This window comes from Scyliorhinus canicula, chromosome 29 (genome assembly GCF_902713615.1).
Source record: "Scyliorhinus canicula chromosome 29, sScyCan1.1, whole genome shotgun sequence".
Taxonomy (NCBI): Eukaryota; Metazoa; Chordata; class Chondrichthyes; order Carcharhiniformes; family Scyliorhinidae; genus Scyliorhinus; species Scyliorhinus canicula.
The window spans coordinates 704,553-720,381 of NC_052174.1; the positions used below are offsets into that span (position 1 = coordinate 704,553).

The 15,829-nt window shown below is 53.0% G+C and overlaps 1 protein-coding gene across 1 annotated transcript in view; it reads right to left on the bottom strand.

Annotated features, from left to right (window-relative positions):
• Positions 1 to 689: 689 nt before the first annotated feature.
• Positions 690 to 15,829, bottom strand: part of LOC119958465 (neuronal tyrosine-phosphorylated phosphoinositide-3-kinase adapter 1) — a gene marked incomplete at its 3' end in the record, with an annotated part of 46,575 nt that continues 31,435 nt past the window's right edge. The window contains exons 3-5 of the mRNA XM_038787007.1: positions 6,364 to 7,665; positions 3,868 to 4,029; positions 690 to 739 (exon numbers count right to left, since the gene is read on the bottom strand). Coding sequence (XP_038642935.1) covers positions 690 to 739; positions 3,868 to 4,029; positions 6,364 to 7,665 — 1,514 coding nt within the window. The remainder of the gene's footprint in view (positions 740 to 3,867; positions 4,030 to 6,363; positions 7,666 to 15,829) is intronic.

Here is a 15,829-nt window from a genome sequence, read left to right on the forward strand (position 1 = left end):
GGAGGTTCTGTGGGAACGAAAGAGACTCACAGTTGGTGTGTTGCCTCCCAGGTACCAGGGTTCGTGATGTCTCTGATCATGTTTTTGGGATCCTTAAGGGGGAGGGGGAGCAGCCCCAAGTCGTGGTCCACATAGGTACCAACGACATAGGTAGGAAGAGAGATGGGGATTTGAGACAGAAATTCAGGGAGCTAGGGTGGAAGCTGAGAGCTAGAACAAACAGAGTTGTTATCTCTGGGTTGTTACTCGTGCCACGTGCTAGCGAAGTGAGAAATAAGGAGAGAGAGGAGTTGAACACGTGGCTACAGGGATGGTGCAGGAGGGAGGGTTTTGGTTTCCTGGATAATTGGGGCTCATTCTGGGGCAGGTGGGACCTCTACAAACAGGATGGTTTCACCTGAACCAGAGGGGTACCAATATCCTGGGGGGGAGATTTGCTAGTGCTCTTCGGGGGGGTTTAAACTAATTCAGCAGGGGGATGGGAACCTAAATGTAGTCCCAGTGTACAGGATGTTGAGAGTAGTGAGGTCAGGGATAGGGTTAAAAGTTCGAAAGAGGGCACCGGCAAGCAAGACGCTGGTTTGAAGTGTGTCTACTTCAACGCCAGGAGCATCCGGAATAAGGTGGGTGAGCTTGCAGCATGGGTTGGTACCTGGGATCTCGATGTTGTGGCGATTTCGGAGACATGGGTAGAGCAGGGACAGGAATGGTTGTTGCAGGTTCCAGGATTTAGATGTTTCTGTAAGAACAGAGAAGATGGTAAAAGAGGGTGGGGGGGGGGGGGGGGGGGTGGCTTTGTTAATCAAGGAAAGTATTACGGCGGTAGAAAGGACGTTTGAGGACTCGTCTACTGAGGTAGTATGGGCCGAGGTTAGGAACAGTAGAGGAGAGGTCACCCTGTTGGGAGTTGTCTATAGACCTCCGAATAGTTCCAGAGATGTAGAGGAAAGGATTGCAAAGATGATTCTTGACAGGAGCGAGAGTAACAGGGTAGTTGTTATGGGGGACTTTAACTTTCCAAATATTGACTGGAAATACGATAGTTCGAGTACTATAGGTGGGTCAGTTTTTGTGCAGTGTGTGCAGGAGGGTTTTCTGACACAGTATGTAGACAGGCCAACAAGGGGCGAGGCCACATTGGATTTGGTACTGGGTAATGAACCCGGCCAGGTGTTAGATTTAGATGTAGGTGAGCACTTTGGTGATAGTGATCACAACTCGGTTATGTTTACTTTAGCAATGGGCAGGGATAGGTATATACCGCAAGGCAAGAATTATAGCTGGGGGAAAGGCAATTATGATGCTATTCGGCAAGATTTAGGATGTATAGGATGGGGAAGGAAACTGCAGGGGATGGGTACAATCGAAATGTGGAGCTTTTTCAAGGAACAGCTACTGCGTGTCCTTGATAAGTATGTTCCTGTCAGGCAGGGAGGAAGTTGTCGAGCAAGGGGACCGTGGTTTACTAAGGACGTTGAAGCACTTGTCAAGAGGAAGAAGAAGGCTTATGTTAGGATGAGACATGAAGGCTCAGTTAGGGCACTTGAGAGTTACAAGTTAGCCAGGAAGGACCTAAAGCAGGGGTGGGCAAACTACGGCCCGCGGGCCGCATGCGGCCCGCCAAAGGTATTTCTGCGGCCCACCAAGTCATTAAAAAAAAAAAAAAAAATTTTTTTTAAATTTAAAAAAAAAAAATTTTTTTTAAAGGTTAATTGGGGGGGGGGGGGGGGGGCTGTTGGGCTACTTACTGGTATAGGGTGGATACGTTGACTTGAGTAGGGTGATCATTGCTCGGCACAACGTCGAGGGCCGAAGGGCCTGTTCTGTGCTGTACTGTTCTATGTTCTATATGAGGCGCCCAGAATCATAACCGGGTGAAGTAATTATTTTACTTAATACTATGCGGCCCTTTGTGAATTGTGAATTTCTGAATGTGGCCCTTGCACGGAAAAGTTTGCCCACCCCGACCTAAAGGGAGAGTTAAGAAGAGCGAGGAGAGGACACGAAAAGTCGTTGGCGGATAGGATCAAGGAAAACCCTAAGGCTTTCTACAGGTATATCAGGAACAAAAGAATGACTAGAGTAAGATTAGGGCCAATCAAGGATAGTAGTGGAAAGTTGTGTGTGGAATCAGAGGAGATAGGGGAAGCGTTAAATGGATATTTTTCGTCAGTGTTTACACTGGAGAAAGACAATGTTGTCGAGAAAACCCTGGTAATTATAGACCTGTGAGCCTTACTTCGGTTGTGGGTAAAATGTTGGAAAAGGTTATAAGAGATAGGGTTTATAATCATCTTGAAAAGAACAAGTTGATTAGCGATACTCAACACGGTTTTGTGAAGGGTAGGTCATGCCTCACAAACCTTATTGAGTTTTTTGAGAAGGTGACCAAACAGGTGGATGAGGGTAAAGCTGTTGATGTGGTGTATATGGATTTCAGTAAGGCGTTTGATAAGGTTCCCCACGGTATGCTATTGCAGAAAATAAGGAAGTATGGGATTGAAGGTGATTTAGCGGTTTGGATCAGTAATTGGCTAGCTGAAAGAAGACAGAGGGTGGTGGTTGATGGCAAATGTTCATCCTGGAGTTCAGTTACTAGTGGTGTACCGCAAGGATCTGTTTTGGGGCCATTGCTGTTTGTCATTTTTATAAATGACCTGGAAGAGGGTGTAGAAGGATGGGTTAGTAAATTTGCCGATGACACGAAGGTCGGTGGAGTTGTGGATAGTGCTGAAGGATGTTATAGGATACAGAGGGACATAGATAAGCTGCAGAGCTGGGCTGAGAGGTGGCAGATGGAGTTTAATGCGGAAAAGTGTGAGGTGGTTCACTTTGGAAGGAGTAACAGGAATGCAGAGTACTGGGCTAATGGCAAGAATCTTGGTAGTGTAGATGAACAGAGAGATCTCGGCATCCAGGTACATAAATCCCTGAAAGTTGCCACCCAGGTTAATAGGGCTGTTAAGAAGGCATATGGTGTGCTAGCCTTTATCAGTAAGGGGATTGAGTTTCGGAGCCACAAGGTCATGCTGCAGCTGTACATAACTCTGGTGCGGCCGCTCCTGGAGTACTGCGTGCAGTTCTGGTCACCACATTATAGAAAGGATGTGGAAGCTTTGGAAATGGTTCAGAGGAGATTTACTCGGATGTTGCCTGGTATGGAGGGAAGGTCTTACGAGGAAAGGCTCAGGGACTTGAGGTTGTTTTCGTTAGAGAGGAGAAGGCTGAGAGGTGACTTAATAGAGACATATATGATAGTCAGAGGGTTAGATAGGGTGGACAGTGAGAGTCTTTTTCCTCGGATGGTGATGACCAACACGAGGGGACATAGCTTTAAATTGAGGGGTGGTAGATATAGGACAGATGTCAGACGCAGTTTCTTTACTCAGAGAGTAGTAGGGGTGTGGAACGTAGTAGGAAAGTTCATTTGGATCATCTTGAGGGTTGTGCTGGAGTGAGTTGTGGGCGGCCGGGAGTGGTGGTGGGGGGGGGGGGGGGGAAGGTGCTGGTGGGGGGGGGAAGGTGCTGGTGGGGGGGAAGGGTTTGGGGGCGAAGGGGCTGTGCATCAACTGGCCTGTTCTCAAACCATCTTCAAACCAATCATCCGCGGAATCTCACACCCGATCACCACCCACGGCTCTTGGCTGGTGGCGAAGCCTCGCATAGTTGCACAGCTCGGTTGTGGCACAGGGCTGGGCGTGGCAGACGGACAATGGCAGTGGTTCTGGGAGACAGGCTGACCAGCGGAGGGCAGGATGGAGTGGTGGGGGGGGGGGGGGGGTGGGGGGGGGGAGGGGGGGGGGGCGATGGCAGTGTCTGCCCTGCCCCTTTCAGGGGGAACCAATCGCATCGAGCCGGCTGCCCTACCTACACTCCGTTGGCACGCCATCGGGCACGGCTGGGGCAGCTCCGGCCGCGAGGGCCCCTTGACCGACGAGCCGTCCTGTCCCTGAGATTTCACCGGCATTCCCGAAGCCTTCTCCTCCTTGTCCAGGCAGTCGCTGGCCCCACTCCAGCCCGGGGCGCCTCCTGCTGGACGAAGGGGAAGCACCGTCAGCTGTGTCAACACGGGGGCCCGAGCCCCAATAACTACAACAACAACCTGCGTTCCCGTAGCACCTCTGACCTTGCAGGACTTTGGGGGGGGGGGGGGGGGAAAGGGCTGGGTGGGGCGAATTGGATAGCTCTCGCTCAAAAGGGCCGAATGGCCCTCTGTACTGTCACACTTTCGCAAGGTGCCCTAGTCGGTGATGCTGGAGAAGCACCATGAATGTTACCGGGTTGGCTCACCTCCGGGCAGGGGGCCGGGGTGAGAGAGACCCGCCTCCATCCCACCCTGGAGAGGGGGCCTGTGCAGGCGTTGGAGAGAGTGCAGGCCCCGCTGTGATGCCCCCTGCAGTTAAATGGCCTGGGTTCCCACATAGTGATGCCTGAATGAGGCCTGTGCGCTCCCGTGACACCTGCACACACGGAGAGATGGAGACTGGGGCGATGCGAAGGTGGAAATTGATGATTTGTTGCAGTGATATTAAGAAAGAACGTAGGTTAAGGTCTCCAGACCGTGCGCCTGCTAAAGCTGTGATTAAGAAGTCATAAAAGGTGAGGTCATGATTGACTCTAACCATTTACTTGTTATGATTGCTGGAGACTTCACAGAGAGTAGATAATTTATGAGGGGTGGTATTTAGTCCTAGCTAAGAAGGTCATGTGACAGCTTAGTGGGATACAAATTATGTAATTAATGGGAGGAGCCAGGTCTGTCTGTAGTTTGCCTTTTGTTTTAAGATTTTAAGTTGAACATCAGCTTTACCAAATGCAGTTGGGTTGAGCAGAGATTGGCTCTTGAAAGGAACTAGCTCCAAAAGTGTCCGCGACTGAGCAAGTAATCTGTTTGTTAACTTCACCTATAAGTGGCATTTGAACTGTATTGGGTTGGTTCATTGGAGTCAGTAGCTGGCGTAATAACACTCTTTGTTATTGTCACAAGTAGGCTTACATTAACACTGCAGTGAAGTTACTGTGAAAAGCCCCTAGTCGCCACATTCCGGCGCCTGTTCGGGTACACGGAGGGGAGAATTCAGAATGTCCAATTCACCCAACAAGCACGTCTTTCGGGGACTTGTGGGAGGAAACCGGAGCACCCGGAGGAAACCCGCGCAGACACGGAGGAGAACGTGCAGACGCACAGCCAAGCCGGGAATCGAACCCAGGACCGTGGAGCTGTGACTTCACAGTGCTAACCACTGCGCTACCGTGCCGCCCCCCCCATGGAGAGCAAACTGTTCTGTTTAAAAACTGTTTAACTGATAATTGCAAAGCTGTTTCTTTGATGCTAATGTAGCTAATCCTGCGTTTAAATTAAAGTTTATTTCAATATAAAAGATATCAATTGGTCAGAGTTATCACTTCTGGCGTGAAATATTCTTTCCAAACAAATGGAGGGATCTGGTCCGGGATCCTGACAAATGTTGGGATCTGGTCTGGGATTGTAACAAATGTTGGGATCTGCTCCGGGATTGTAACAAATGTTGGGATCTGCTCTGGGATTGTAACAAATGTTGGGATCTGCTCCGGGATTGTAACAAATGTTGGGATCTGCTCTGGGATTGTAACAAATGTTGGGATCTGCTCCGGGATTGTAACAAATGTTGGGATCTGCTCCGGGATTGTAACAAATGTTGGGATCTGCTCCGGGATTGTAACAAATGTTGGGATCTGCTCCGGGATTGTAACAAATGTTGGGATCTGCTCCGGGATTGTAACAAATGTTGGGATCTACTCCGGGATTGTAACAAATGTTGGGATCTGCTCCGGGATTGTAACAAATGTTGGGATCTGCTCCGGGATACTAACAAATTGCCGCCATTTGCAAATCATGGACGGGTTTTGCAAGGTTTTGGTGAACAGGGACTCCCTGTTGAGGAGAGGAACGGTGTTCCGGAATGTTCCAGACCATGTGATCCATGACAGCTGGGGATGAGAGGGACCTGGAAATCTGCCCCCCCTCCCTCCCTCCCCACTCCCGCCTTTGCCTCATTGTCACCCATCGGCCGGCCTTTCCCTCCTGCCCCATTCAGGCAGGCTTCAAGGTTCACGGGTCGGCGCAACATCGAGGGCCGAAGGGCCCGTACTGCGCTGTAATCTTCGATGAATGCCCGAAACCCTTCCCAAGGGTTTAGCACACTGGGCTAAATCGCTGGCTTTTAAAGCAGACCAAGGCAGGCCAGCAGCACGGTTCGATTCCCGTACCAGCCTCCCCGAACAGGCGCCGGAATGTGGCGACTAGGGGCTTTTCACAGTAACTTCATTTGAAGCCTACTCGTGACAATCAGCCATCTTCATTTCATTTTCAAATCCTCTTACCTTCCGCTTCTTGTGCCTTCCTGGCGTAGGATAGGTTCCTCTGCCAGCTGTGCCCCACGTTGACCTCGCCGGAGGAAGCCCGGGCCGCCTCGGCGTTGGCGACCACCCGCGAGCAGCAGACGCTGGCGAAGCCTGAGGCCCTGTCCTGGCCTTGGGTTTTCACCGTGGAGTGGTAGGCTACGGGACAGATCTTCGGGCCGGCAGCTGGTTTGAGGCTCTCGTAGGCTGGGGGCCGCGTGCAGGGCAGCGGGAGGTAAGGCCACACCATGGAGGGCGGCCCGGCGTGCTCCAGCAACCCCTGGGCCGTCGGCATCTTGTAGAGGCTGGAGAGGGGCCGCATGCCGGCGACGCCGGCTCTGCTAACCGAGCAGAACATGGTCTGGAGGCCGGAGAGTTCCTTGTCCGCTTTCTGGTCGCCGGGAACCTGGGCGAGCAGCGAGTGGGCGGTGACTTTAACGGAGGACGAGATGATATTGAGCGAGACGGGCTTCGCGTCCCTCGCTGCCCTCTGGGAGACCTGGCCCTGGTGAGCCATCAGCGCGGACTGGGCCAAAGCCTTCATGGTTTGGGAGGTGGGCAGCTCCTTCTCGGCCCGGTGGTGGCTGGAGGTCTGGGGGGGCAGGGGCGTGGAGTGGCTTCTCGCTCTTCCCGAGGGCAGCACAGCCCCCTGGGGTGGGCCGTCCTCCTTTGGCGCCCTCGGGGGCGGCTGCCCGTGCCCCGGGGTGGGCGCAGGATCGCCGTGCAGCGCGACGGGGAGCTTGGAGCCAGGCTGGTTGGCCACCATCGCTGGTGCCTTGTAGGCCTTCTGGGAAGCGGGCTGGGGAAAGGCCAGGAGGGGCGGGCGATGGAGGAGGAGGTTGGGGAAGGGTGGGGGGATGTCGTGGGGGTGGCCTTTGGAATTAGTCTGGTGAAGGGCCTTGGAACCGCCTTGGCTAAAGGCCCCGGGAGCTCGGGGTCTCGACAGGGAGAACTTGCTCCACTTCAGCTGCCGTGAGCCCTCTTCGGCTAGCGGGTACTTCATCTCCTCGTAGATGGCCTCGCTGTGGTCGGAGTCTTCATCCGCCGGCGCGCTCTGCTCCTTGAACACGTCGCCCACCATCTCAATGTAGACCGGCTCCTCCTCCTCCCCCTCTTCCGGGTCAGCGGGCGGGCCGTACCTGGGGCCGGGGGGCACGGAGGCTGCCCGGCTGCCGGAGGCTTCGTCGAAGGAGACGGACAGCTGGGTGTTGGGGCTGCGTTTGGGCTTCAGGGGCGGGATCCTGCGCCCGGCGTCGCCCCCCTCGAAACCCAACCTCTGCAGGACTGCAAGGGAAAGAGTAAGACAGAGGGTGAGTTCTGACTCCGGGTCGGAGGTCGGTCGCGCCATGTCAGGGAGGGGCTTGAGGGGAAGCGCTTGCCTTCCTGTCACACCTCCGCAGAATGCTTTTCGAGGAAAACATTTTTACGCGACGTGTAGTTCGGGACTGAAGCAGCCAATTAGTGTCAGCTAGACCCTGCCAACCCCAGTGTGATAATCACTAGACCCCCCCCCCCCCACTGTGATGATGGATGACTCCGGGCACAACTCCCTCCCTAACCCCCTCATCTATTCTTCCAATAGTGGCCGTGGGAGTCTGCAGTGTTCAACTGCGACGTGTTTGATTGTGTGCGTCTGTTTACTCTTCGTGCTCACTGTGCTCGCGCAGTTAAGCCTGGGGGCGGCCTCTGAGAACAAACAGCAGCTGAGACTCAATCGACAGTGATCCCTGATTCCCGGACACCCCCTCCCACCCCACCAGGTGCCAGCGGAAGCTTCTGTTAGCCCGGAAGACAGTCGTTAAGCTTAACTGAACTCAGCTTCACTTTCCCACCAGCCCCCCCCCCCCCCCCCGGGGTCCCTCGGCCTATCGGTCGCTGTCTTAATTGCACTGAGCGATGGAGACGGGAAATCTCTGGGACAGAGAATTCCAAACAGGGCAGCACGGCGGCAGAGTGGTTAGCACTGCTGCCTCACAGCTCCAGGATCCCGGGTTCGATTCCCGGCTGGGTCACTGTCTGTGCGGAGTCTGCACGTCCTCCCCCTGTGTGCGTGGGTTTCCTCCGGGTGCTCCGGTTTCCTCCCACAAGTCCAAAGATGTGCGGGTTAGGGTGTACTGGCCGTGATAATATTGCCCAAAAGGTTAGTTGGGGTCACGGGGAATAGGGAACGGGGTTTGGCCCCAGGAAGGGCGTCCTATCGGTGCTAAGGCAGGTGCAGACTCGCTGGCCTCCTTCCGCACTGTGCTGATTCTACCATGTTAATTCTCCTCAACAAGATTCTAAATGGCCGACCCCTGAGCCTGAGATTGTGTCCCCCATCCCCAATTCTACTCGATCAATCTTCATCAGGTCAATGGGTTCAAGGGGCCTGTCTGACCCCGTGCTGTACCTGTCCTGGGAGTGTTTGATGGGGACAGTGTAGAGGGAGCTTTACTCTGTATCTAACCCCGTGCTGTACCTGTCCTGGGAGTGTTTGATGGGGACAGTGTAGAGGGAGCTTTACTCTGTATCTAACCCCGTGCTGTACCTGTCCTGGGAGTGTTTGATGGGGACAGTGTAGAGGGAGCTTTACTCTGTATCTAACCCCGTGCTGTACCTGTCCTGGGAGTGTTTGATGGGGACAGTGTAGAGGGAGCTTTACTCTGTATCTAACCCCGTGCTGTACCTGTCCTGGGAGTGTTTGATGGGGACAGTGTAGAGGGAGCTTTACTCTGTATCTAACCCCGTGCTGTACCTGTCCTGGGAGTGTTTGATGGGGACAGTGTAGAGGGAGCTTTACTCTGTATCTAACCCCGTGCTGTACCTGTCCTGGGAGTGTTGATGGGGACAGTGTAGAGGGAGCTTTACTCTGTATCTAACCCCGTGCTGTACCTGTCCTGGGAGTGTTTGATGGGGACAGTGTAGAGGGAGCTTTACTCTGTATCTAACCCCGTGCTGTACCTGTCCTGGGAGTGTTTGATGGGGACAGTGTAGAGGGAGCTTTACTCTGTATCTAACCCCGTGCTGTACCTGTCCTGGGAGTGTTTGATGGGGACAGTGTAGAGGGAGCTTTACTCTGTATCTAACCCCGTGCTGTACCTGTCCTGGGAGTGTTTGATGGGGACAGTGTAGAGGGAGCTTTACTCTGTATCTAACCCCGTGCTGTACCTGTCCTGGGAGTGTTTGATGGGGACAGTGTAGAGGGAGCTTTACTCTGTATCTAACCCCGTGCTGTACCTGTCCTGGGAGTGTTTGATGGGGACAGTGTAGAGGGAGCTTTACTCTGTATCTAACCCCTGTGCTGTACCTGTCCTGGGAGTGTTTGATGGGGACAGTGTAGAGGGAGCTTTACTCTGTATCTAACCCCGTGCTGTACCTGTCCTGGGAGTGTTTGATGGGGACAGTGTAGAGGGAGCTTTACTCTGTATCTAACTCCGTGCTGTACCTGTCCTGGGAGTATTTGATGGGGACAGTGTAGAGGGAGCTTTACTCTGTATCTAACCCCGTGCTGTACCTGTCCTGGGAGTGTTTGATGGTGACAGTGTGGAGGGAGCTTTACTCTGTATCTAACCCCGTGCTGTACCTGTCCTGGGAGTGTTTGATGGGACAGTGTAGAGGGAGCTTTACTCTGTATCTAACCCCGTGCTGTACCTGTCCTGGGAGTGTTTGATGGGGACAGTGTAGAGGGAGCTTTACTCAGTATCTAACCCCGTGCTGTACCTGTCCTGGGAGTGTTTGATGGGGACAGTGTAGAGGGAGCTTTACTCTGTATCTAAACCCGTGCTGTACCTGTCCTGGGAGTGTTTGATGGGGACAGTGTAGAGGGAGCTTTACTCTGTATCTAACCCCGTGCTGTACCTGTCCTGGAGGTGTTTGATGGGGACAGTGTAGAGGGAGCATTACTCTGTATCTAACCCAGTGCTGTACCTGTCCTGGGAGTGTTTGATGGGGACAGTGTAGAGGGAGCTTTACTCTGTATCTAACCCCGTGCTGTACCTGTCCTGGGAGTGTTTGATGGGGACAGTGTAGAGGGAGCTTTACTCTGTATCTAACCCCGTGCTGTACCTGTCCTGGGAGTGTTTGATGGGGACAGTGTAGAGGGAGCTTTACTCTGTATCTAACCCCGTGCTGTATCTGTCCTGGGAGTGTTTGATGGGGACAGTGTAGAGGGAGCTTACTCTGTATCTAACCCCGTGCTGTACCTGTCCTGGGAGTGTTTGATGGGGACAGTGTAGAGGGAGCTTTACTCTGTATCTAACCCCGTGCTGTACCTGTCCTGGGAGTGTTTGATGGGGACAGTGTAGAGGGAGCTTTACTCTGTATCTAACCCCGTGCTGTACCTGTCCTGGGAGTGTTTGATGGGGACAGTGTAGAGGGAGCTTTACTCTGTATCTAACCCCGTGCTGTACCTGTCCTGGGAGTGTTTGATGGGGACAGTGTAGAGGGAGCTTTACTCTGTATCTAACCCCGTGCTGTACCTGTCCTGGGAGTGTTTGATGGGGACAGTGTAGAGGGAGCTTTACTCTGTATCTAACCCCGTGCTGTACCTGTCCTGGGAGTGTTTGATGGGGACAGTGTAGAGGGAGCTTTACTCTGTATCTAACCCCGTGCTGTACCTGTCCTGGGAGTGTTTGATGGGGACAGTGTAGAGGGAGCTTTACTCTGTATCTAACCCCGTGCTGTACCTGTCCTGGGAGTGTTTGATGGGGACAGTGTAGAGGGAGCTTTACTCTGTATCTAACCCCGTGCTGTACCTGTCCTGGGAGTGTTTGATGGGGACAGTGTAGAGGGAGCTTTACTCTGTATCTAACCCCGTGCTGTACCTGTCCTGGGAGTGTTTGATGGGGACAGTGTAGAGGGAGCTTTACTCTGTATCTAACCCCGTGCTGTACCTGTCCTGGGAGTGTTTGATGGGGACAGTGTAGAGGGAGCTTTACTCTGTATCTAACCCCGTGCTGTACCTGTCCTGGGAGTGTTTGATGGGGACAGTGTAGAGGGAGCTTTACTCTGTATCTAACCCCGTGCTGTACCTGTCCTGGGAGTGTTTGATGGGGACAGTGTAGAGGGAGCTTTACTCTGTATCTAACCCCGTGCTGTACCTGTCCTGGGAGTGTTTGATGGGGACAGTGTAGAGGGAGCTTTACTCTGTATCTAACCCCGTGCTGTACCTGTCCTGGGAGTGTTTGATGGGGACAGTGTAGAGGGAGCTTTACTCTGTATCTAACCCCGTGCTGTACCTGTCCTGGGAGTGTTTGATGGGGACAGTGTAGAGGGAGCTTTACTCTGTATCTAACCCCGTGCTGTACCTGTCCTGGGAGTGTTTGATGGGGACAGTGTAGAGGGAGCTTTACTCTGTATCTAACCCCGTGCTGTACCTGTCCTGGGAGTGTTTGATGGGGACAGTGTAGAGGGAGCTTTACTCTGTATCTAACCCCGTGCTGTACCTGTCCTGGGAGTGTTTGATGGGGACAGTGTAGAGGGAGCTTTACTCTGTATCTAACCCGTGCTGTACCTGTCCTGGGAGAGTTTGATGGGGACAGTGTAGAGGGAGCTTTACTCTGTATCTAACCCCGTGCTGTACCTGTCCTGGAGGTGTTTGATGGGGACAGTGTAGAGGGAGCTTTACTCTGTATCTAACCCAGTGCTGTACCTGTCCTGGGAGTGTTTGATGGGGACAGTGTAGAGGGAGCTTTACTCTGTATCTAACCCCGTGCTGTACCTGTCCTGGGAGTGTTTGATGGGGACAGTGTAGAGGGAGCTTTACTCTGTATCTAACCCCGTGCTGTACCTGTCCTGGGAGTGTTTGATGGGGACAGTGTAGAGGGAGCTTTACTCTGTATCTAACCCCGTGCTGTACCTGTCCTGGGAGTGTTTGATGGGGACAGTGTAGAGGGAGCTTTACTCTGTATCTAACCCCGTGCTGTACCTGTCCTGGGAGTGTTTGATGGGGACAGTGTAGAGGGAGCTTTACTCTGTATCTAACCCCGTGCTGTACCTGTCCTGGGAGTGTTTGATGGGGACAGTGTAGAGGGAGCTTTACTCTGTATCTAACCCCGTGCTGTACCTGTCCTGGGAGTGTTTGATGGGGACAGTGTAGAGGGAGCTTTACTCTGTATCTAACCCCGTGCTGTACCTGTCCTGGGAGTGTTTGATGGGGACAGTGTAGAGGGAGCTTTACTCTGTATCTAACCCCGTGCTGTACCTGTCCTGGGAGTGTTTGATGGGGACAGTGTAGAGGGAGCTTTACTCTGTATCTAACCCCGTGCTGTACCTGTCCTGGGAGTGTTTGATGGGGACAGTGTAGAGGGAGCTTTACTCTGTATCTAACCCCGTGCTGTACCTGTCCTGGGAGTGTTTGATGGGGACAGTGTAGAGGGAGCTTTACTCTGTATCTAACCCCGTGCTGTACCTGTCCTGGGAGTGTTTGATGGGGACAGTGTAGAGGGAGCTTTACTCTGTATCTAACCCCGTGCTGTACCTGTCCTGGGAGTGTTTGATGGGGACAGTGTAGAGGGAGCTTTACTCTGTATCTAACCCCGTGCTGTACCTGTCCTGGGAGTGTTTGATGGGGACAGTGTAGAGGGAGCTTTACTCTGTATCTAACCCCGTGCTGTACCTGTCCTGGGAGTGTTTGATGGGGACAGTGTAGAGGGAGCTTTACTCTGTATCTAACCCCGTGCTGTACCTGTCCTGGGAGTGTTTGATGGGGACAGTGTAGAGGGAGCTTTACTCTGTATCTAACCCCGTGCTGTACCTGTCCTGGGAGTGTTTGATGGGGACAGTGTAGAGGGAGCTTTACTCTGTATCTAACCCCGTGCTGTACCTGTCCTGGGAGTGTTTGATGGGGACAGTGTAGAGGGAGCTTTACTCTGTATCTAACCCCGTGCTGTACCTGTCCTGGGAGTGTTTGATGGGGACAGTGTAGAGGGAGCTTTACTCTGTATCTAACCCCGTGCTGTACCTGTCCTGGGAGTGTTTGATGGGGACAGTGTAGAGGGAGCTTTACTCTGTATCTAACCCCGTGCTGTACCTGTCCTGGGAGTGTTTGATGGGGACAGTGTAGAGGGAGCTTTACTCTGTATCTAACCCCGTGCTGTACCTGTCCTGGGAGTGTTTGATGGGGACAGTGTAGAGGGAGCTTTACTCTGTATCTAACCCCGTGCTGTACCTGTCCTGGGAGTGTTTGATGGGGACAGTGTAGAGGGAGCTTTACTCTGTATCTAACCCCGTGCTGTACCTGTCCTGGGAGTGTTTGATGGGGACAGTGTAGAGGGAGCTTTACTCTGTATCTAACCCCGTGCTGTACCTGTCCTGGGAGTGTTTGATGGGGACAGTGTAGAGGGAGCTTTACTCTGTATCTAACCCCGTGCTGTACCTGTCCTGGGAGTGTTTGATGGGGACAGTGTAGAGGGAGCTTTACTCTGTATCTAACCCCGTGCTGTACCTGTCCTGGGAGTGTTTGATGGGGACAGTGTAGAGGGAGCTTTACTCTGTATCTAACCCCGTGCTGTACCTGTCCTGGGAGTGTTTGATGGTGACAGTGTAGAGGGAGCTTTACTCTGTATCTAACCCCGTGCTGTACCTGGCCTGGGAGTGTTTGATGGAGACAGTGTAGAGGGAGCTTTACTCTGTATCTAACCCCGTGCTGTACCTGTCCTGGGAGTGTTTGATGGGGACAGTGTAGAGGGAGCTTTACTCTGTATCTAACCCCGTGCTGTACCTGTCCTGGGAGTGTTTGATGGGGACAGTGTAGAGGGAGCTTTACTCTGTATCTAACCCCGTGCTGTACCTGTCCTGGGAGATGTTTGATGGGGACAGTGTAGAGGGAGCTTTACTCTGTATCTAACCCCGTGCTGTACCTGTCCTGGGAGTGTTTGATGGGGACAGTGTAGAGGGAGCTTTACTCTGTATCTAACCCCGTGCTGTACCTGTCCTGGGAGTGTTTGATGGGGACAGTGTAGAGGGAGCTTTACTCTGTATCTAACCCCGTGCTGTACCTGTCCTGGGAGTGTTTGATGGGGACAGTGTAGAGGGAGCTTTACTCTGTATCTAACCCCGTGCTGTACCTGTCCTGGGAGTGTTTGATGGGGACAGTGTAGAGGGAGCTTTACTCTGTATCTAACCCCGTGCTGTACCTGTCCTGGGAGTGTTTGATGGGGACAGTGTAGAGGGAGCTTTACTCTGTATCTAACCCCGTGCTGTACCTGTCCTGGGAGTGTTTGATGGGGACAGTGTAGAGGGAGCTTTACTCTGTATCTAACCCCGTGCTGTACCTGTCCTGGGAGTGTTTGATGGGGACAGTGTAGAGGGAGCTTTACTCTGTATCTAACCCCGTGCTGTACCTGTCCTGGGAGTGTTTGATGGGGACAGTGTAGAGGGAGCTTTACTCTGTATCTAACCCCGTGCTGTACCTGTCCTGGGAGTGTTTGATGGGGACAGTGTAGAGGGAGCTTTACTCTGTATCTAACCCCGTGCTGTACCTGTCCTGGGAGTGTTTGATGGGGACAGTGTAGAGGGAGCTTTACTCTGTATCTAACCCCGTGCTGTACCTGTCCTGGGAGTGTTTGATGGGGACAGTGTAGAGGGAGCTTTACTCTGTATCTAACCCCGTGCTGTACCTGTCCTGGGAGTGTTTGATGGGGACAGTGTAGAGGGAGCTTTACTCTGTATCTAACCCCGTGCTGTACCTGTCCTGGGAGTGTTTGATGGGGACAGTGTAGAGGGAGCTTTACTCTGTATCTAACCCCGTGCTGTACCTGTCCTGGGAGTGTTTGATGGGGACAGTGTAGAGGGAGCTTTACTCTGTATCTAACCCCGTGCTGTACCTGTCCTGGGAGTGTTTGATGGGGACAGTGTAGAGGGAGCTTTACTCTGTATCTAACCCCGTGCTGTACCTGTCCTGGGAGTGTTTGATGGGGACAGTGTAGAGGGAGCTTTACTCTGTATCTAACCCCGTGCTGTACCTGTCCTGGGAGTGTTTGATGGGGACAGTGTAGAGGGAGCTTTACTCTGTATCTAACCCCGTGCTGTACCTGTCCTGGGAGTGTTTGATGGGGACAGTGTAGAGGGAGCTTTACTCTGTATCTAACCCCGTGCTGTACCTGTCCTGGGAGTGTTTGATGGGGACAGTGTAGAGGGAGCTTTACTCTGTATCTAACCCCGTGCTGTACCTGTCCTGGGAGTGTTTGATGGGGACAGTGTAGAGGGAGCTTTACTCTGTATCTAACCCCGTGCTGTACCTGTCCTGGGAGTGTTTGATGGGGACAGTGTAGAGGGAGCTTTACTCTGTATCTAACCCCGTGCTGTACCTGTCCTGGGAGTGTTTGATGGGGACAGTGTAGAGGGAGCTTTACTCTGTATCTAACCCCGTGCTGTACCTGTCCTGGGAGTGTTTGATGGGGACAGTGTAGAGGGAGCTTTACTCTGTATCTAACCCCGTGCTGTACCTGTCCTGGGAGTGTTTGATGGG